We start from the raw sequence: 21,208 nt of genomic DNA, 5'->3' as shown, positions 1-21,208 counted from the left end.
TCTCTATAGCAGCCCTTTGCTCTGCTGCTGGAGGAACAGCCCACTAGACACCACCTCCCTCCCCCAGCAGCCTCCTTCCCACCTCTAGCAAAGGAGGAAGAGGGGAAAACACCTCTAGAATTACTTTCTGGCATCAAAATCAGGATTTTATCAAGGGGAAAAAAAGAGAAGCCAAAGGTGGCCACACATGGCAGTTGGGCTCCACTGCTCATTTCTGCTGGCCATGCTATCCCACACTTTTTCTTCCTCCTGCCTTGCAAAGTACACAGTCATTTTATTTCTCTCTTGGACTTTTGCTAAGGGTAGGCATCAAAGGTAACGCTCTCTCTTCCTCTCTCAAGCAGTTTTGGGACTGAAGCTGGCATGGGAAGAAGCAGCAGGAACCCTCCGTGCTGGCACCCTGCACGGTGCATGGACGGCACTGTGGGGTACGGCTGTGGGAGCTACTGCAGTAGCACCTATGACATGATGATTCTTCCCTCTAGAAATAACTGATATGTTAATCCATCAAACTTAGACATAAATGTACATACACATATGCTTATGTCCTGCAGGGAAGTCTATATTAGCCTTTTGCATACCACAACCTTCATATTTATATAGACTGACAATCAAATGAATTAAGCAATCATCTAAAGAAGGTAAGAGGCGGTCAGAGGGAAGCTAACACTTCTGCCTGGGGGCAGCCTTAGTCTCTGACACCAACTAACTAGAGAACTTCAAACCAGTAACTCTAGGACACTGCCACTTGAAATATAAGTTTCCCTTTTTCTTCTGCATAGGTACCCAAGTTTGTCATATCGGTCCAGAATTTATTGGCTTTGCAAGCTCTGTCAGTTTGTACAGTGTGTCAGTTTTAATCAGGATCCTACATCTGACACCATCGGTGCATTAACGCATCGACCAACCATGGCAGTAAAATAAAGTTACTGCACAAACCAATAAGCCAGTTTTCAAAGTTTAATAGCTGCATGACTTCAGGAAGCCAGATATAATTTGAATAATAAAATCATAAACAGGCATGCACTAATCTGGAGACAATATTTAAAAAATGATAGGGCTGGAGAGTACGGTCACTAAAAATTCAAATGTAAGGAAGTAATAAGAAATTGCATGAATAAAATGGAAGGAGTTTAGGTCACTTTGCAAAAATCTGTGAAAGACGTTTTCCTCTTGGGACAGTATCAGGGATGGAATGGATCTGTTAGGAACCCTCACAATTAGACTCAAACACAGACTGAAATCACTCTGTTATAATTAGAGAAATAAACACTGTCAGAAATACTATCATTCTGAGGCACGAAAATGGGAGACCAGATATAGTGGCTGTTTGTTAAGCCTTGTTTTCCTAGACCTCTGCAACTCCGAGCTTTTTGGTCAGCTGCTTTCAACTGCAACCAGCGAAAAATAATCCGTAATGCAAATGTTACTACCACAATTGCAATTTTTTTCTTTTCTTTTTCTTTTTTACACAGAGAATAAAATGTCATACTATGTGAATTGCTTAAAAAGGAGGGAAGATTTAACCCGACCGGGAGAACAGATATGAACTACCTAACTCCTGGTATTCTAGCATTGTAACCCCAGTGCGTAAATCTTGTGTTGGAATGACATTTTTTAATCCTTTCCAATTGAGAACTATGAACAACAATGGCTAAACTACATTCCTCAGACAGCTGGGGCTGCTTGGGGAGCACGTTTCAGAGAAATTAGACTAGCAACATCCAATAATACAGGAGAGTCCTGCTGGTCCTCACTTTACTAATCTAAGTACTCCGCTATATGAGGCCTCAGAGAAAAGTTGGTGTTCACTTTGAGTCTCCAGCCACCCATCCTTCCTCTCTCCAGCCCTCCCTACACATTTATTAAAGATGGCTTGCAAAATAGAAGGAAAAAAAAAAAAGGCTAGACTCTGGCATTTTATTCTATTTAAACAATATTATGGATGAAAGACACCGAAACAAATCTAAAAGTTTGGAGTTTTCTTGCTTGCTTTTTATATTACAACTCTTTTTATCACTGTCTTTTAAGTTTTCAGGTCCTGAATAGCCTCAAATATTATTGTCCACACCTAGAGACTGAGCTGGTTAAAACTACTTCCACTTTAAATCAATGTAGCTAAGCATGTCCAAAATGCTAGGAAAACATTAGTTTAAAACCTTCTAATAGGCTGCTCGTGGTACTCAAGATAATGAAAATTTCTTTTACGGGCAGACTTAAGGAAATGCAAGCCTGTGTGTACACTCTAGTTTCGCTCAAGCTGAAAGCGCAACAATTACGTTAGTTAGGTAACACCTAATGTGTGCATGTCTGAACAGCTGATGCGCACTGGTGGTTTACTCCAAGCAAAGTTAAGAAACTCCCTGAGAAAAACAGGAACTCTTCTTGTTGAAATAAAACTCAGATGTCTAATGACTGAAGAACTAATAAAACTCATACGAGTGAAGTTTCACTGCAAGAGTGAAGCTAGGCGATCATTCACCTTTTGTAATGGGATTCCTGTCCTAACCATCCTGCGTCGGCTCTGAGACTGCACAGGGATGGGAACACGAAGCCAAAGCCTACCTCTGCAGGGGACCAATTCTTTCCTCAAAGCTGCTAATTTATATAAACAATACAGAGTAGCGCGGTTGCAGCCATGAATGTTTAAGACCATTGGAGATCTCGAAAAAAAAGCGCACTCAAGAATTGGGTTTGTTTTTTCCAACTCTATCAATTGGTCTCATAAAATATACTGTTTTCCTCATAAATCTTGCCTGTCTTCATCTCAAGTTAAGAACACGGTGTTTTTCCTAAGAGACAGACTTTGCTGGGAGGTGTTGCTCTCAAGTTTCACTGTGTATCACAGATATTTATCATGAAAATGATATATGACAGCAAGAAGATAAAAATCCTCCAAAATGGTATGAGAATAAGGAAAACTGCAGGTTCACCAGATGCATACAAACACACACATTCACAGATCATAAAGTTATAGGCGCTTGCCTGATTTTTTAAATTCACTATATACTACTCTGCACATTCTAATATTTGAAGTAATTATTCTTTTTGTCTTTGCCAGGACACACTCATCAATAGAAACACAAGTCAGCTATGCTAGTTCATTCTTACACATCTTTTATCAGGCAGACAGCAAGAGTAAAGATGAACAATCATCCCTCCTCTTCCTCTTTTCCTTTTCCCAGCACCAAGACGTGATTCTCAAAGCCTACCCAGGGCAATCTTGGAGCAACATTCGGATTTATTTAAGGACAAACAGCAAAAGAGAAGAGATCCAATGATCTGGATAGAGGGCAACATCTGTACCCAGAAGGCAGCACCTGTCAGGTCTCGGCACTCTAGGTATATAATTCTCTCCTTCCTTGCTTTCCATCCCCAGGAAACCAGTAGAAAATCTGCAAAAGAGTTACGAGAGCTTGCGGCTGTATTGAATTTTACAAGTCTCTTTCTGTGCCGTGGAGCCTCCAAGTTGTGCAGGCAGCTGCTACCATGAGAATTCAGCAGATGAAAGAGGAGAAATGGAGAAGTGAAGTTCAGAGCCATGGGGAAAGCGTGTGAGCAGCCCTTGACGGTGAGAAACCAGCCCTGTTTCACACCCAATCAACAGGTGCCTGCCTGGAAAACCAGCTTGCTCAGTAGTGAGGGTGGAGGACAAATCTGATGGTAAGCTAGAAAATAGAATTTGACTTCCCACCAGTTATTTGGAAGATCTTTCATAAAGGGAACCATCTAGACTGTCTGCGGCTGTGTGGGCTTTTTTTTTTTTTTTTTTGTCATCAAATATGGTCTACAGAGCATCCACCCCCACCTGGCCTCTTGTTCTTATTCTTGTGCCACCACCTTGACTGGGGCAGTATAATTTTTTGTGGGGCCATGTGGCAAATCAGATCAGTGAACTGACTGAGATTAAAATCCCAGACTAAGGAAATTAAAGTCCATTAATAAATGCTGTAACTGTAATGTAATGTTACAAGCTCTCAAGTTAAGATTTGGAAAATTTCTATGCACACTTTTTCTTATTGAATGTGTAGCTTAATATACCACTTTAGGTTATTAAACCAAACAAGAAACACAGTATGTTTCCAATCTCCTGTTGGAGCTGTAAATTTCAAGAGCCTGCCTTGATGATGTCTAGGCACACTGTCCTAACTGCATTTTTTTTTTTGAAGATAGTTGATTTGTTCTGCATCAATATTTTCACAAAAGCACGTGCCATCACTGAAGAACTGGATAAGGCAATCACAACATGACGGGCAGGAAGGACAAGCCATCGCAGAAGAATTAAACCAAAACGGAGGGCAGGTACCAGAGGGGCAGAAGAGAGGGGCAAAGAAGCGATGAGGCGGGATAAAGAACGGAGCAGAGCAAACAGCAGATGGACTCAGGCTGCACAAGAATGGGAACAGGAGGATGCTGAAAGAATCACCAATGTTAAATAGTAACAAACATGGGGAAGTGGGAAGGACATATTCCATTAACCAGCTTTAACGGAAATACCCGATAGCTCTGTCCGCCTGGCGCCCGATCTGAACACGTGCTGCCCGCCTTTTCGCAGTTAGAAGTCACTGCTAACTCACAGTCAAGAGCAGAAAAGTTATAGCCAAGGCCAGCCAGCAGCTTGCAGGGAGCTTCCAACTCCTCTCCTTCTCCTCCGAATCACTGCAGCAAGGCCAAATCCCCCAAGCTCGCCCTCTTCATGCAGTTTTAAAAGCCTTAACAAATTGCCACAGTTAACTATGGTATTGTAAGCTATGCAAAAAGCTCCAACAGCTAACGAAACAGTAAGCACCCACTCCTCACTGGTATCAGAGAAGTTAGCTCTCATATGATCACGTACCACTGCATAGGAGAAATTTTCAGAAAGTCATTAATAGTGATTTTTTTCTTTAATTCACTCATGATGTTTACAATGACCTAGCAATTATTACAAAAAGAAAAAAAAGGAAGATACTCTATTCTGTAACAAACAAGTTTTGAGTATTTTTGGCAACTGTTTCCATCGGTACCTGCAGTTCCATAATTGAAATCTTCTCTCAGGTATTTTTGTCTTCTGTACTACTGTGTGAGAGAGCAACACAAAAAAACCCATAACTGTACAGGAGAAACAATTACCCTGCCTAATGCATACAAAAGGTTGACAAATGTATTTAATGTCCTCTGTTATAATAGTTTGATGCATTACCTACACAACAGTAATTACAAAATGAAATATGTTTTTCAAAGTCATGGTGTTCTTTCAGCAGTCCTCTCGGAAAGCTGTTACACCTTCTGCATGTGCAAAATTCAGGCTTGACACTAACCATGGGCCCTAAGGCTGATGCTTATACAGCCTATGCACAAAGATGCACTGAACCTAGCAGCCAGTGCCTGATTAACAGAATAAACTATACTTTTTTCCAGCCATTTGATTTGACTAATGAGGTTATTAAACTTTTTTAATTTGACAAATGTGTAATTTTCCCTCCTAAATTACAGTATGTTTTGTTTCTCACAAAATTGTCTTAGACTTTTGTCTTAGACTAACTAAACGTATTTAAAAACTTTGAATTTGGATCTGAAGAGTGGAATCAGAAGTACGGAAAGTGTACGCGTTTTGCCAAAAGCACTATTTCATTACTCTTTAGAATTAGCTGGCAGTATTTCTGCAATATTTACTGAAGTACAAACCAAATGTTTTCATCTGGACAGGATTCAAACTGTGGTATGTTACAACCACAACAAAAATCATCTCAATCCAACAGCCTTCTCTGTAATTTGGGCTGTGGTTTCTATAAAATTGGAGGATTCTTCTCCATGAATTATTTACACTGACTCCCCCTTTAACTCCTCTTTTTTCCCTTCTAACAAACATAACCCAGATGTGCTTTGGAAAAATCTTAAAACAATTTAAGACATCAGAATGATTTAAGCACAAGGCAGGTCAAGGTATGTGGGACTTAAGCCTGCCCCAAAAAACATGTGGCATGCCAAGCTCCACAGCTAGCTGTTTCCAGAGGTCTGGCTTTTCCTCTGACATAAGGCCCCATTTGGGGGCTGCACGCAGGTGGAAAATCTTGCCTCCCAAATGCTTCTGATGTGCTGGCATCTCAATGCTGAAAATTTAGGGCCTGATTCTCATTTATTATATCACCTACTTATGACATTTTGGCAGGACAGTGTAAAGTCCCTGAAGTGCAAATAAATGTAATTTATGCCCATGCTTTACAGCCATTTTACAGAGCAAGGCTAAAAGAGAATGAACAACATAAACTCTATAGTAAAGAGCAATTGTATCTCACTGATCTGACTCCACCTGCAGGAACAGTCCCAGTGGGTGTCCTCTGGTGCCTGAACAAGACGGAGGAAATGGCCATCCAAAGCACCGAGATTAAACAGAGCTTATAAAAAACCTAACATTCAGACCCATCATGCTCTGTCATTGCAGAGATCACAAGATGCTTAGTGCTATGGCTAGTGTAATGACATAAAACCCATTTTCTTCTTGGTCCATTCTTTAAAGTAAAATAGTCAAGTTAGAGCCAAAAAGCTCAAGCAAATTGTTCATCTTTTAGGGAAGTGCAGTAAGACGGGAACACATGTATCTTCGGGGGTGGGGGGGAAGGTTCACTTTTCAAAGTTAACAAAACACACACAGAGTAACAGCCTACTGAATACTGAAAAACAAGCAGAGTATCTCTCACATCCACAATTTGTATCTGACAATCTCAGAGCAATTTACCTCCACTAATCTGGCTAGATTTGGAGGTGAACCTCAAAACCAACCCAAACACACTCTAACCCCTGACTTTAACTCCTGTTCCTCTCCACCACAAAAAAAAGAAGTTTGTAAATCCAAAATCACTTCCCTGTCATTCCCCATGTCCTGCCAGGCTATTTTTTATGTTGAAGATTTCTTTAGCCCTGTTTAGTCTGTTCCATTTCAGACCTGTTTAAGGCACAATGACACATATTTGTCCCCTTTCCCAGGGCAATTTTACAAATATTTTTGTCCCAAACAGACAAAAAATGTGTGCTTTTATGGGTTGCAAGTAATTACAGCCCGCAAAACTAAAAACAAAGCTAGTACTTGCCTTGCTTTTTCTTGATTATGAAGAACCCTGTTCTGCTTTTTTGAGCAGCAGCCTTTTTCTCCCAACTAGAACTTCCCACCAATGCAACTATTATTTCAGCTCCAGCAGCAGGTGAGAACAGCAGGAATACTTGTCTATATGGAGGTCCTAGCCCATGACCAAAAGGTTAGAGCACAGGCCTGCCTCTCGCATGATGCAAACATCTCTAGTGACGTGAAAGGGAAGTGCCCCTTAGGACAAGGGTAACTTAGTGGCAGAGCAGTGTATCAGCATAAAATAAACCTTTCAGGGAGCGCTGAACCTATTTTCTGTGCACAGATTACAGAACCACGCACGTACATTTTGGGTTGGATGAAAGAGGAGGGATTGCCTTTGCTGGAATATGTTACATAGCCCACCTGGCTATAACAAGTGGGCACTGCTGTTAAAAACACCTTAAAGAACAAAATCACCTTCCATTTTGGTTTAAAGCACAAAAAATCTGATGGCCTTCAGGTGAAGGTCATCTTGTTTTCTCCAAGCCATTTCTAAAAGTGCCTGCATGTGCAAGTGCACGTGTGCACACATTCAGTTGCTGGAGATTGTAAAGACAGGGAGCTTGTTGAGAAGGGACTGGTTTAATCACAGGGTCACTTGAGATGGCTTGACGGAAGTTGCACTGCTGTACTCAGGATGCTCCACGCTCCCCAGTAAGGTGTCTTGTAGAATTCAGTTGCTCTAGCAAGAATCTTATTGCTTTATCACCAGCTTTTATTTTTTATATCTCTCCCTTCTTCTTTTCTTCCACATTTGACTTACTAACAGAGCTATCATTTCATTTTATTTCTCATTTCTATCTTATTTGTTCTTTTTTCTTTTTTGTCCAGATGAAAAACAACGTATCTTTCCTTTCAATTGCCCCATCTCACTAGACCGTGCTGCCATCAGGGCCCATGGTTGGTTTCATCAATGTCAAGCGTCTCTTGCCTTTCTCTTCCATCCTGCCTTCTCATCCATGCGCCTTCAATGCTGTTTCCACCCCTTCACATCTAATATACAGCGCTTAAAAGTCCCTGCAAACCTCAAGTAGTTATGCAATACAGTGTCCATACGGGCAGGACAAGTGGTACTTTCTATCCTAAGACTGGGCAATCTACTGCAAAAGGAAGCAGCGACCAAAATCACATACAGCATTTCAAAAAGAAAGACTAGTACCCAGGAGATTTTTCTTACGGGTTTCATGGAATAAGCCGAGGTGCATATTGCTTTCTATATTACATGCTCTCTCTTTACAGTCAGAGACTGCTTCTGTTGCTTAGTGGGAAAATCTAATGTAACCAAAGGCTGGCACGTGGGACCTGTCGGTGCTGACCTGAGCACAGTGCAGAGCAGCACAGGAATGGGGGCCGTATACCTTATAACACTGCCTAAAATTTATAGCACTGCTACATATCAAATCTTAGCACCAACTATGCCTGTTCAACCCTGCCACTGAAGTTTTAGAGTGAAAATGCCTGTCCCACGTCTAGGATCACAAAAGATTTTATGCCTGTAGTTCATCCATAATCAAAAGCCAGCTATACCAATACCTATTATGGTGTTAAATATTTCCCTCATTTCATGGAAAAGGCTAAGCAGCTTGTCTAGGGACTCAGAGGGAATCTGTGGCAGATACAGAGATTGAACCACAAGATTAGTCTCTGGTTTCAACATGCTCATTTCACCCTGTGGCTTTTTGCAGGGGTAGGTATTGGAATCATTAAAATAAGAAAGGGGCCCCAGAATGGGAATGGTAGGGGAAATTTTTGATTCTGTTGCAGTACACATAGGATACTCTATCTTACACTCAGCAGCTCTTCTAACTTCTTAAAATTTTCAGTAGGCACAAATTGATGTGAAGTATATATACCTCTGCTGCATGTCTAGAGATGTCCTTCCAGCAGAATCCTCATCACCTGGGAAAGGAATAATGCCATGGCGTTCCTCACCAGGCTCTTCCTGTCTACTTCATATGCATGCTTTTCACTGCGATCCTGCATAGGTACTTCTCCCTACCAACACAGATTAAATTACTCTTTTGTCCTAAACCACTATGCATTCCACAGGTGGACTAAATGGTTCTGTATGTCATATACACTTGTATTTCACCCCACATAGGAAAAGGATGCTTTATACTATATTTTAATATGATTCTTGACTTTAAACTCTCTTTAAAAAAGAACTTCGAAACTGTGAGATTTCAGTTGCTTTATGCAAACTTATTTCTATCAAATGGTTTGTGCACTTAAGATTGTACACTCCAAAGTTTATTCTTATATTTTCAATCCATCCTAAAATTTCAGTCTTATACACCAAGTGATTTAAAACAACACAAAATCTATAAAAAGTTCTCCTCCAGTATTAAAAATATATATGTATCACAAGTCTTCATGTTTTAATTTTCTTTTGGAATTCTACAAACTAACCAAGACTGTAAAACCTTTAAAACCTTATATTTTTGGACACCGTCAACATTTCACTGCTTTGCTTCCACACTAATCAACTTGCTGTGTGATCTAATGTGCTTATTCTTATCTGGTGAACATGTCTACATGGCTCTAATGTGCTCTCTTGGAAGGCTGAAGCGTCAATAATACAATTGATGTAGTCACCAGCTCTCACAAAGGCAAGTGTATCTATTGACACTAAATTACTAGGGAAGTGTAACTTCTACCTAGTTAAAAGCTATTTCACACCCTTTGTAGATACAAAAAAAAGCTAACAGTCATTTTTCTAATACACCCAAAATGAGGAGCTCCCAAGTTTTTGCTTCTGGAGAGCCTCTTCCAGTGGTAATGAAATATCTCTGCAGGTATCTGTTAACATAATGGCCCCAGGTAAAACATCCCGTTGAGGGATTCAGCTTCACAGGCTGCAAGTGACACCAAGGTCATGTTTTGAGGACACCTCCTCTGACTGTCCTTTTCCGACTGCCTGAGCACACAGGCAGGCCTGACACACTAATACTTGCCTTACATCCACGCATCCCCCAGTCTCATTCTGAAAAGGTACTTAAAAGACCCAGAGGCTGACAAACGCAAGCAATACATCCTATCAGGATAACTAGAAGCGTAGGAGCAAAGGCCCCTGAGCCTACCACCCAAATAAGATGTTTTAAAAAGCCTGTTGAAGAGAGAACTGTGACAGGACAGGGTTGTTCGGATTTGGGGAGCTACTGAAGTTTGGATAAACGTGCTACAGTGAGATTTTCTATTGTGGTTTTGCATGACTGCAATAAATTATTGTATTGTTAAATCACTGCAATACTCAAAGAAAACCAACAGTTAAGTGTCTTGCAGAAGAGTTGCTAGAACAGTCTGAAAATTGTTTTGAGACCTTAATTAAACCATCTTTATTTAGGAATTCCTAAAATTTACTAGAATGTAACTCCCAGAGGTTCAGCTTAATTAGAAAATTGATCACGGGACAACTGTTTTAAATGTTGGCTCTTGATCATAACTTTTCTTTTATCACCTTTTGTCAAGAATCCATTTCTCACAGGGAAACAGGCTCACTTTCCCCCTTTAGCTTGTATTATTCCACTTGCAACACTTTAAACTGTAAATAACTGTGGAGAATAAAGACAACTTAAATGCACTGTAACAGAAGCTATTAAGAAGAATTTGATCAGAGGCAGAAGATATAGTGAAAGTGGAAGCCATTGTATTACTGCATAGAGATGACACACTTGTATCTACACACATTGCTGAAAGATACTAATTATGTCTCTGGCAAAGGGCGCATGGGCTCCTTCAAAGAAGCTATTTAAAGATAAGAACACTGCAGTCAAACACTTCAGAGATATCTGAACTATTCAATTTCTTCTACTGTTGAAAATTCTAGGTCACAACTTAAAAAAAACACCCTTAAAATTATAGAAGGAAGGAGAGCTTTGCCAAGTTTGGTCAGAGCTGGATGTATTTCAGGGTGTTCTGATATTCATCAGCTGTTAGAGCTTTTTCACACTGTTCTGCTTACCTTCTAAGCAGTAACTGGTATCCTGCACTCTCAAATGAAGTGTTCGAAAAACAAATTCTAACTAAGAATATGTCCAAAGCCCCTAATATTCTAGATAATGAAACCAAGCAAGTCATCTTGGTTAAATTATCCCATCTTCAAAGTACAGAATGCTAAAAGAGTTATTTGGATCACGAGATTTTCCGATACACAATAGAACCCAAGGTAAAATGGGTTCCTTTACCTGAATAGGGAACCTTACAATGTAAAGTGCCTTTCTTCTATGGTGCTGCGCAACACTGAAGTTCCACTGCTCGCAGAATTCAGTTAGATCCGTTTTAAAAAACACCAAAAAACATAGGAGAGTGTACTTTGAGTTGTGATGAGGATTTTTAAATTTCCGTATTTACAAATGGAAAATGAAAGTACAAGCATAATTTCACAAAATTCTGACACTCACCAAAAGTTTGCAAAGCTCAAGTGTACCTTTTCCTGGAGGAAATCTAGAGGGAAGAACGACCTCACAGAAAAGCAGAGATAGTTCATTAGGTTCCACTGGCAGGGAACATGCACATTAGCAAGCATCATTTATTCAGTGCTTTCACGAGCTTTAAAACTTCCACGAAGGGTCGTGAAGCTCCTGAATTCCCCATGCACTTGAACATCTAGGTTTAATATTTTGCAATACAATCTTTAAAAGGAATTTCATCAGGAAACACAACAGGATCCCTTCAAGTCTCCACTGCCATATGAAATACAAGTCTTTTACTAGACACAGCTCTTCAATTTAATCCAAATATGCTCCTTGGCCAAGAGTACAGCAATGCTTTGAGGCCCACCAGCAACATGTAAAATCCCAGGTATAAAACTGGTAGGATAAGACCAGGTGGAGCATCCTTCTCCGGACACAGAGAGCGCTGACACAGTGCCACAATTTACACTGTGCTTCTGACACCACTGCTGGATGTGGTGGAGACGAGAACAGATACATCACCACAAAGCCGTTTTCCCATGGGTCCTGGAGGAGGCTCCCTCATCAAAGCAAAGCTTTGACTATGAACATACAAACTATGTCATCAAAGCATTGCGAAGGACTGGGACCTAAGAGTGTCCCAGCTAAACAAAATGAGACTCTGCACAAACACAAGGATTTACCATCCTCAATCATACTGCTACTACACTTCCTACTAAACAATTTTCAAACAGCTGAACTTAAATTCTGCACGTGTGTTTCTATCCATGATGCATCACATTTCCATATGACTACGTTTTGCGTTTCATAATGAAAGGCAAACTATTAGAGCTGGACAGAGATAGATGTACAGAGGTCAGGACAACTACCGGTCCCACCATGCAAGTAATTACGAACCCCTTAGCATTTCAAAAACAAAACAAGCACCCTCCAAAAATCACAAGTCTACACAGTGTTTAAACAAGCTGCTGGCTCTTCCCTTTGCAAGCTCACTGGGTACCACCTGAAGAGCAGCACCGAAATAAGTTTGCCTGCACACTCAAAGGCCACGTGTCGGACCCTTCCGGAGCTAGATGTACCTGTGGGCTGTTATGTGAACAGCCTGAAAACATATTAAGAACCAGCTTCCATGTGCTTTATGCCAAAAGGCACATGAAAAGGGACCACAACACGGAGCTAGACTGCCCAAGGGACTGAAAAGGCTACAGCACAATTTAAGGCAGCCAGGACCTCCTTAAAGACACAGTCATTCAGAAACAGAAGCCCGAAAGGTGATGATACTGATCTCAGCAACCTCACACACAACCCCCCCACCAAGTTTCAAGCTACAGCCCGCCTCCTGTTCGTCCACAGAAGTGCATCTAGATAGCACGTTTCCAAAAAGATTTTCTCCTCCTGCCTTTACTAGCTCTTCGCAGGAGCAGTAACTCTTGGAGGTACTGAAACAGAGGGCTGACAGGTTTCTCTTTCTGCTTTTTTTAGTCCTGTTTAACCAGGTCAAGAGCATGCCATGTGCGGCCTTCTTAGTGCCGATTTTCCCTCATGGTTTTTAATTTAATTGTAATGGGGAACGTGCTGTCTGGCCACACATCTTGTCTTAAAGATTTGTATACTCCTGCATACTGAAGAAATTAGGAGTGAATTGCAAGTTTTTAATTGACAGTACTAAACATCAACTATTCTACAGAAGAATAACAAAGAAAAAAATTACAGGTGCAAGAGCTAAATAGTCACTGATTTGAAAAAACACTTCTGAATGAAGCACTGGAACAGGACAAAAGTGCCTCTGCTTCACATTTGCACTGTTAAAGCAGAATGCTAAGAGGCAGTAGGAAATAAAAATGGAGATCAGTCACATCTCCAGGTTGCCTTTCTTAAGGTGCAAGTGCCTTCAAAGCTATAAATAACACATGCTTAGTTAGCAAGCAGCAGAAACAAGTATGCGAATGCAACCATGTGTGCTCACACACACAGAGACCATCTGAATTTTCCCACAAACAACTGTGGCAGTTGGCCCAGATCACAGCAGTGACATGTTGCCAACAGACTGATCAACCTCATAGCAGACTAAATTAGAAATACAGTTCCACAGATTAAATTTCTGAGGACTGTGATGTCACTTTAAACTCCAGTGGATTCTACTCCTTACAGTCCTTTAAATAAACACAAAAGCCAGCAAACAATCCCCCTCCATCCCCTCCACCCACCCACTTTGTCAGGAGTCCCAGCATGAGGGAGGCTTCATATTGGATCAGAGTTGAAACAGATAAATTAGCAGCCAGTCAAATGCCATCACTAGCCTAGTATCTCGCAAAAAAGAAAACAATAAACCACGCTGCACTAAGGTGAGAAAGCCTCCGCAGGAAGCTATGAGTGGTGCTGACCAGTGCTGTTAACAGATGCAAGATATAGGTCAGAACTGGAAAGGGTAGCTGAAAACAAACAAGTGGAAGCAGCAAGCTTCAAAGGATTCAACCCACTAGGCAAGATTTGTGCAGATGAGCCCTATCTGTAATGAACGCACACCCTTTTCAGCAGGAAATGGGAAGAAAAGAACAGCAAGAGCCATCGCTCCAGCACATCAAGCATGGAGCAGTGACTAGCTACAAGAGATGTAGGGGCACCTGCTGAAAGAGAAAGTCACCATGAGAACGTTACCATATTACAGGTAGGAGATTAAACTGAAAAACAGTATCCCCAGGACATGACTTGGGGCACAGGAACTTGAAAAGTCCCGAGAAAAAATGTCCAAAGTGTAGCATGACACTCAGCTAAGGTCTCCTCCTTTTGCTTAATCAAGACAGTTAATGATATTTCACACCAAGGTCTTTAAGTCTGAAATGCAGGTCTGATAACACACACCAGTGACCCCACTATACAACTCTAGCCAGGCTCAAGCACCTGCTACTTTACTGCGAGAAAAGCAGGATAAGCGAAGTATCTCACAGTACAACTTCAGATACCTTATCTTCACTGGGGTTACGCAGTGGAACAGCTAACATGTTTTAATTATTACCACGGGAACAATTCTCTTTTTGGGCTGGTAAAGACGAAGAACAATGGCAACCCCTCCCTCAAGTATCATAGGAAAAGTCTCACTCAGAATGAACAACAAAGGACAGTGAATAGGGAGAAAAAGGGAATTTCCAACCAGATTTTTCCTCTTGCAGAAACAAGTACTCAGGAGAGTTAAGCACATCTTCAGTTTATAGTCAGACAAAACGAAGGTGGACAGGAGGACAAAGAGAGAGCTAGATGAAAACCCATTCAGGATAACAGAGTGCTAAGCATAAAAGAAATTTCCTTTTGCACTATTACTGGCCTCGTTTTATGGTCTTTACAACCATGAACTGCGATGCTCTTTCTGCTGATACAGTCAAATTACTGAAGTTGAAATGCATACAATATATTCAAGTGTAGCACCAGTACATTTGGCTAGCTGTTACTCAGTGTGTGGTACTGCAGCTTGTTCTTTGAATTAGACTGTCCCCTTAGGCTGCTACAAGATTCCTACCTCGAAGACAGAGGAAAGTAAGAAAATCTTCTGTCTTGGGCTTCCTTTTGGAGAGGTCAGAAATCTGAGTGGCGGGAGGGGGTAACAACGGCTCCACTATCTTTATTGGAGTTGTGCTGGGACTGTTTGGCTGGGACTGAGCAAACTTCCTTTGTGCTTGCAGCCTTGGCCTGTGGAAACAAGAGCATATCAGAAGCACGTTAGAGAGAACTTACAGGAGAGACTCAAGAACATAAAAACTCATTGTTTGAGCAAAGAGAGATCTGAATCCATCTCCCACCGATGATATTCGTAACGGGGTCTATCGTGAAGACAGTATTTTATTTGCCTTACCTCTGGTATCTTCTGCAACAATTGAGAACAGGAAGGGGACATCTAAAAAATTTGTAACTACTATTTCATGTCTTTCCAGTATTTTCTTACACATCATACAATCATAGTTTGCAATTTACTCATTTTGCAATTAAATCTGTAGTTTGCATCAAAAAAGTTTCTTTTCTGAAGTGTTAGTTTTCTTTGCTTCGGTTGTTTTATCACAATTAATTGATTTACAAATTAGTATTTTTAGTTCCATCAAGGTTTTTAATTTATTCCAATCTGCTAGAATCCTAGTCAGATTGCTCAAAATCCTAAAGTTTAATTTAGAAATTGCAACAGATATTAGTATATACTGTATCTACAGTTGTGTCCGGTTCTGCAAAACCAAAGCAAAACCTTAAGGGAAAAATATCTTTTGACAGGAAAAATATCAGGCAAAAGCCATTTGATCTTCATTCTCCTGGTGACAACTTGGGAGACAGTGAGCAAGGAGTTAATAAATATTTGTGCCAAATTTGTAATAGCAAAGAACAGGTAAGGACAGAGTGAATTTGTCTCAGTTTCAGTCCTTTTACTGGGCAGTGGACTGAAACTCTTTGGAAAATTGGTAGAGTATGATCACGTACGGTTATGAGAAATGAACAGAAGTGGCTTTGGCAATTAGACTGCAAATTATCTCAAGCCTATCTCAAGGCTCTGATTAACTACTAGGTGGCAATGAAAATGATTTTCTTTAATACATCTAGAGCAGAATTCAGTAGCAGGGAATATGCTTTCGGGCAGCACAGCTACCCAAAGGCGGGCTCCCTAGGAACCTGACTCGGCACAGCATTTAAGAACATGCTAATTTCTCACTTAAACAACTGGGATTCTAATTGCGGTCTTTATTACAGCTTCAAAATGAAAAGAAGATACTGAAAGAACTTTAAACCTCAGTGAGAAAGAATGCAATTTTATATCATTTTCTTCCCTAATAGCAGAGCATTTACATAATATAAAACTGAAACACGTATCAAGAAACGCTAAAGGAAAAGCCAAGTCTTATCATTCCACTGCAAAATTTACTGTTATGACTTAACAAAAGCAGAGTTATCATTCATTCAGTGTGGATGAAACAAGTAACTGGTAAGCCCTTCTTTTTCACGGATATTTAACGTCAACATCTGGGTATGAGAAGTTTGTTACCATATTTTAAACTTCCTCAGTTTTGTGGCTAAAATAGAAAAAAATGTTTAAAAATCCAGCAGTGTCTGTGTGTGTGCATACATGTCCCCTAATGACTACAGAGCACAAAAGCAGCATTCAGTAATTTCTTCCCCTCCACATAAATTGTCCATAAGGAACTTCCTGGTGATCAAAGGAACCCTACAGCATTCCTCAAAGCCTTTCCTACTGTCTGCTTATTTCCATTTCCTTAGTGGCTAGTATGTTATGTTGTTTACAATATATTTTATCACAGTGCTTATAATTTGTGATCTGGAACTAAAAGACTAATTGCATATCCTCATATCTATGAACAGCAATTTTTCCAGAATGCAGATATTCTATATCCCCACTTATGTCTTCTTCAGACTACTCAGATTGCACTGCAAGGCACCGCTCCTTCGAGCAGCCTGGAGCACTCTTGCACAGAATGAATGGGATTTTAATTTCAACCAACTACATTTCTATCACCAAAACCACACATGCAGCCAGAGAAAAATGCTTTGTGCTGGCTTCTATTCCGCACAAAATGTGTGCTCTCTAGCCAAAAAGCCAGACTATAAAGGTTAGCGAGTGAGAACCCTGCCTGCTGCTGTAATCTGTGGAGCGATTTTTCCCCATTGATGTGCTTCCTCAAATATGCTGTTAAAAACATATACAGCCCATGCACTGTATCAGCCAAATGTTTCCTGAAAACTACCTGCTCAAATCTGATTTGACCAGAGATAACTAATGGAGAGTACTTTCGCAACCCCCTGCAAAATGCGAACATTACGCCTGTCACTTGGTTCCAAATTAGCCCTCCATAGTTAAGGATTGGCTTGGGCTGCTTGCGGCATCCCTGCTAACAGTCCCTAGAGCACTGAAAGGGGATTAGAGAACGGCCCACAAATTTGTCATAAACATTAAAGGAATTACTGAACTGACCGTACTTTTGCTTCACTATTTCTGTAAAATACACTTTCTGATATCCTTTCTTCCCCAGCATAAACGATTTGCCCCTTGATTTGTTTGCTCTTTCCCGCTAGGTGTCTGGCAGTGCACACGGCCGACCCTGACAACACAGCCAGCTTTGCACTGTCCCCCACACTCTCGCGGGGGCCTTTCATTTAAGTGATGACAGTTAAAATGCCACATCTTCCTTCAGCTTGGTTTCAGGCTATGACCATGAACTTTTGCCATTTCCTGGGGAGGCTGTTGTTGCTATATGGTCAAACGTGTCAGAGACGCTTCCTCTCTTATACACAAATTTTAAGCACCTCTGCTGATGTATGCCATACTTCCTCTTGCTTGGTTTTCACTCACCACTTCCACAAGACCAGGCCTGTTCCTCCTGAAATATCAATTTTTATTAAAATTGTATAAACAGTTACTGGGCATAAGCATTTACCAATTCAACTTAAGAACGCTAGTAAAAGAAGATATCCTTTCCTGACTGCTGTAGCCTTGAGGTTTCTGAAATAACTACTGTTTCATGCTTGGGCAGACGTTTGTTCCGTGGACTTCACCATAACGTTTGGGAGTACACAAAGAGAGCCATACGCAAGAAAAACTGTCCTATAGTCATAACGCTTTAGAATCAGAGCACCTAGATCAGGACATAGAATCACATTTTTAGGCAGTCTTTGCTTCAGCTTTGTGTAGGGATGGCCAGTTCATAAGGTGGTCCAGCACAAGAAAACCCTATGCACGTTTCAAAACATGGGTAACAACATACAACTGTTTCCTTCTCAAGAAATGCACGCCTCTTAATAACCCGATATTTCACTATGAAAATCTCTAGAAGCATAAAACCAATTATTTCGGGTACGGTTTCATGCTGCACTTAATCCAATGTAAGTGTGAAGCTGCTGCCAAAAGAGGAGGTACCACTCTGCACTACAGTTACACCAGCTCAGGCGTAACCAACTGTAGTGCCAGCTTACGCACTACTTCTGAGCTGAGCAGAAGGGGTAAGGAAGTGATAGAAGAGCTCAAAAAGACATGTTGTATATGATAAATACACAACACCACCAGAGCGGTTTCACTCCTTGCTTGTCAAGGCAACAATTTCTGCTGGAACGGCCTCTTTAGCATACATTTGGCAACAGCAGACAGGCTGATAGAAGTGGCCAAAAGAAGAGAAACAAAAAAATTGTTTGCATCCTCAAAAGAAACTGCTCTCTCTAGCCTCTTCTAAAGGATATATGTTAGGTAAGACTTCCAAATATTCAAATAGAAAAAGCATGCACAAGGAAAAGGATGAGGAAAAACTCAAAATCATACCACATCTAAACATCACGCAAACACTGAATAAACAGCCAAAAGTATCCAGACTATTAAAAAAAAAAAATAGTAACCCACCTTCTCTGAACCGAGTATTATTTTCCTTTTACTGTTTTTGATAGACTTCAAACATCTGCCTAAGACACAAAGATCAAAAAGGCCTCTGAGAAAGCCTTCACTTACTTAGGGCATGCTTCTCTTCTACAGAACCTACTGTTTAGCTTCAAGACAGCAAATTACAACTGGATGCTAAAACTACACAGTAAAAATACTCTATGTCTACAGGTGAAGACTAGACTAGAAAACACTTCTCTACAATGTGAATATACTTTTTGAAGCTTTTCTAGAGGGGAATTTATTTTTAGTTGAACATTTTAAGCAAATTATGTTCTTTATAATCAAAACACCGCAGTATGTATTGGCTAAAAATATTTTAGAAATGTCTTTTAAAATAGAATTTCCTAGCACCATTTCTTTAGCAGTGTAGAAAAGGCTGTATTTAGTAAGAAAGCAACTACTATAAAAAGGCAGTCTTTTCTTTGCAAAGCAAAGCTCAGGCTAGTAATACAAGTCTGCGTTAAATTCAGTAAACATTAATGCTGTAGATAACAGTGCATGCTGTGTTAGCTGCAAAACAGGTATTAAATTAGCAGTATGTGAGATTTAGTCCTACATCTGTACAAAAATCTTACACCATCTTCAGTTTACCACTCCAAAACTCCTAAGTGAAAGCAAAGCATAAGTACTATATAACATACACACAGAAGAGCAATGCACACAATTGATTATATACACGTATATTAATCTACAGTCAGGGGTTGAGAAGCTGTCCTCATATCTGCACATCTCAACTGTAAAGAGATTTGCAAAACAAACTTTACCTTTTTCAAATGTTCTCTAATCTCCAGTAATCCAGTTTTTCATAAAATGTCCTGCCTGTTATATACTCAATATTTGCTTACTGTTTTGTCTCATAACCTTTAGCTTACTCTTTGAACTTCACTTTCGTCTTCATTGTTTCCTGCTTTTCTGCTGCCTGAAGTTTAAGCCCTTTTTTTCTGTTTAAGGGCACCACTAGAGTTAGATTTCCACCTTCTAAAGGAACTGTAGCTTAAACAGCAGCTCGAGTGTCACCATTTTCTGATTAATTCACATTTCTCTTTTTAATGCAGCATGTTTTTGCATTCTGAGCTGCTGGTGAGCAGCCTGCAAGTTAAAGCTAAGGACTGTACACTTCTGTCCTGCTAAAAGCACTGAGAATACTTGGTTACTTTGCTTCTGGTTATTTTCCTTTGGTTACTTCTCCTCCTGAGAAACTGTAATACAAATATTTGTAGATACTTACTCTTATTACATTACAATCACTACCACTGAGTAGCAGAGACGAGCTGGTGTTAGTTTTGACCAAATAGTGCGTTGATATTTAGGAAAATCTCTTACTGCATGATCTAAGAATACCTATTGAAGAAGTACGCTTTATCGCAATACACATTTAAATGAGGAAAGTTCAGCTTCCTTCTTATCGCTTAGACTTTGCAGCTCCTGGATCTTTTTCAATATGACGCGCTCAATCGCCCCTCTTTATCTGAGCACCAGAAATACAGGGCTACGTACATTTACATTTTTCCACGTGGGGATTCGTACTGCTGCCGATAGAGCCGAGTTGGCTTCTGTGGAATCTGTTAGCTATTACTACCCTAACCTGGCTGTCCCAAACAGCTTAAGCACCATCACAGTCGCGCATGAAAATGTCATATTGATTTTTGTCATTCCATCAACCGCTAGTTCCCACTGCAAGACGATCTCTCTCACTGACAGGCCAACTGACTCACCAATTTTTACTTTCGAGCTGATTACCCTATGCAAATGTATTTACAGGTTTCCCCCCCGCCATGTGCCTGACTTATTTATTTCTTTATCATGACACTTTGCTGATTTCGCAAAATCCTCTGCTGTGAATTTTACTTGTCCCTACCGCAGATGAGGTTAGAAGCGCACTGTCTTTCGTACTCACCAGAGGTGGCAGCCAGGGTGTGTGCCCAGGGTGATCTCACTGTACAACACGGCACTCTGGAGCACACCAGGCTTGTACGCAAAGCTGCTATTATGTATGCAGCTGCATTTATTAAGGTAAACATATGCAAAAGTGATGATGTGTTCTGCCCCCATTAAAAAAAAATCGTAATTTACGTTTACATAGCCAGACGTCTGCTGCATGTTAGAACATTTTCGAGTGTTTAATTTCCAGCTTGAAGGAAATCAGCCATGTGATAGGCACTTACAGTCGAGCCTAAGGCACTCATGAAAAGCATGGTGCTGGAGGCATCATTCTCTACAGGACAACTGGGAAATTCTTGTCTTTCTCACACTCACCAGCAGGAAGTGTGGCTA

The 21,208-nt window shown here is 40.6% G+C and overlaps 1 protein-coding gene across 6 annotated transcripts in view; it reads right to left on the bottom strand.

Moving 5' to 3' along the window:
* The window catches only part of JARID2 (jumonji and AT-rich interaction domain containing 2), a 235,812-nt gene that overhangs the window by 54,710 nt on the left and 159,894 nt on the right, over nucleotides 1-21,208 (bottom strand). For 5 of the 6 annotated variants that reach the window (XM_064506999.1, XM_064507000.1, XM_026113028.2 and 2 more), the window contains one exon: nucleotides 15,032-15,201. The exons of the other annotated variant lie outside the window; for it this stretch is intronic. Coding sequence is in view for 3 of the 5 variants with exons in the window: in XM_026113028.2 (XP_025968813.1) it covers nucleotides 15,032-15,201 (170 nt within the window). In the remaining 2 variants the exon portion in view is untranslated. The remainder of the gene's footprint in view (nucleotides 1-15,031; nucleotides 15,202-21,208) is intronic. 6 annotated transcript variants of the gene reach the window in all.

The sequence above is a fragment of the Dromaius novaehollandiae genome, chromosome 2 (genome assembly GCF_036370855.1).
Source record: "Dromaius novaehollandiae isolate bDroNov1 chromosome 2, bDroNov1.hap1, whole genome shotgun sequence".
NCBI lineage: Eukaryota > Metazoa > Chordata > Aves > Casuariiformes > Dromaiidae > Dromaius > Dromaius novaehollandiae.
This window is presented reverse-complemented; position numbering and strand designations above follow the sequence as displayed.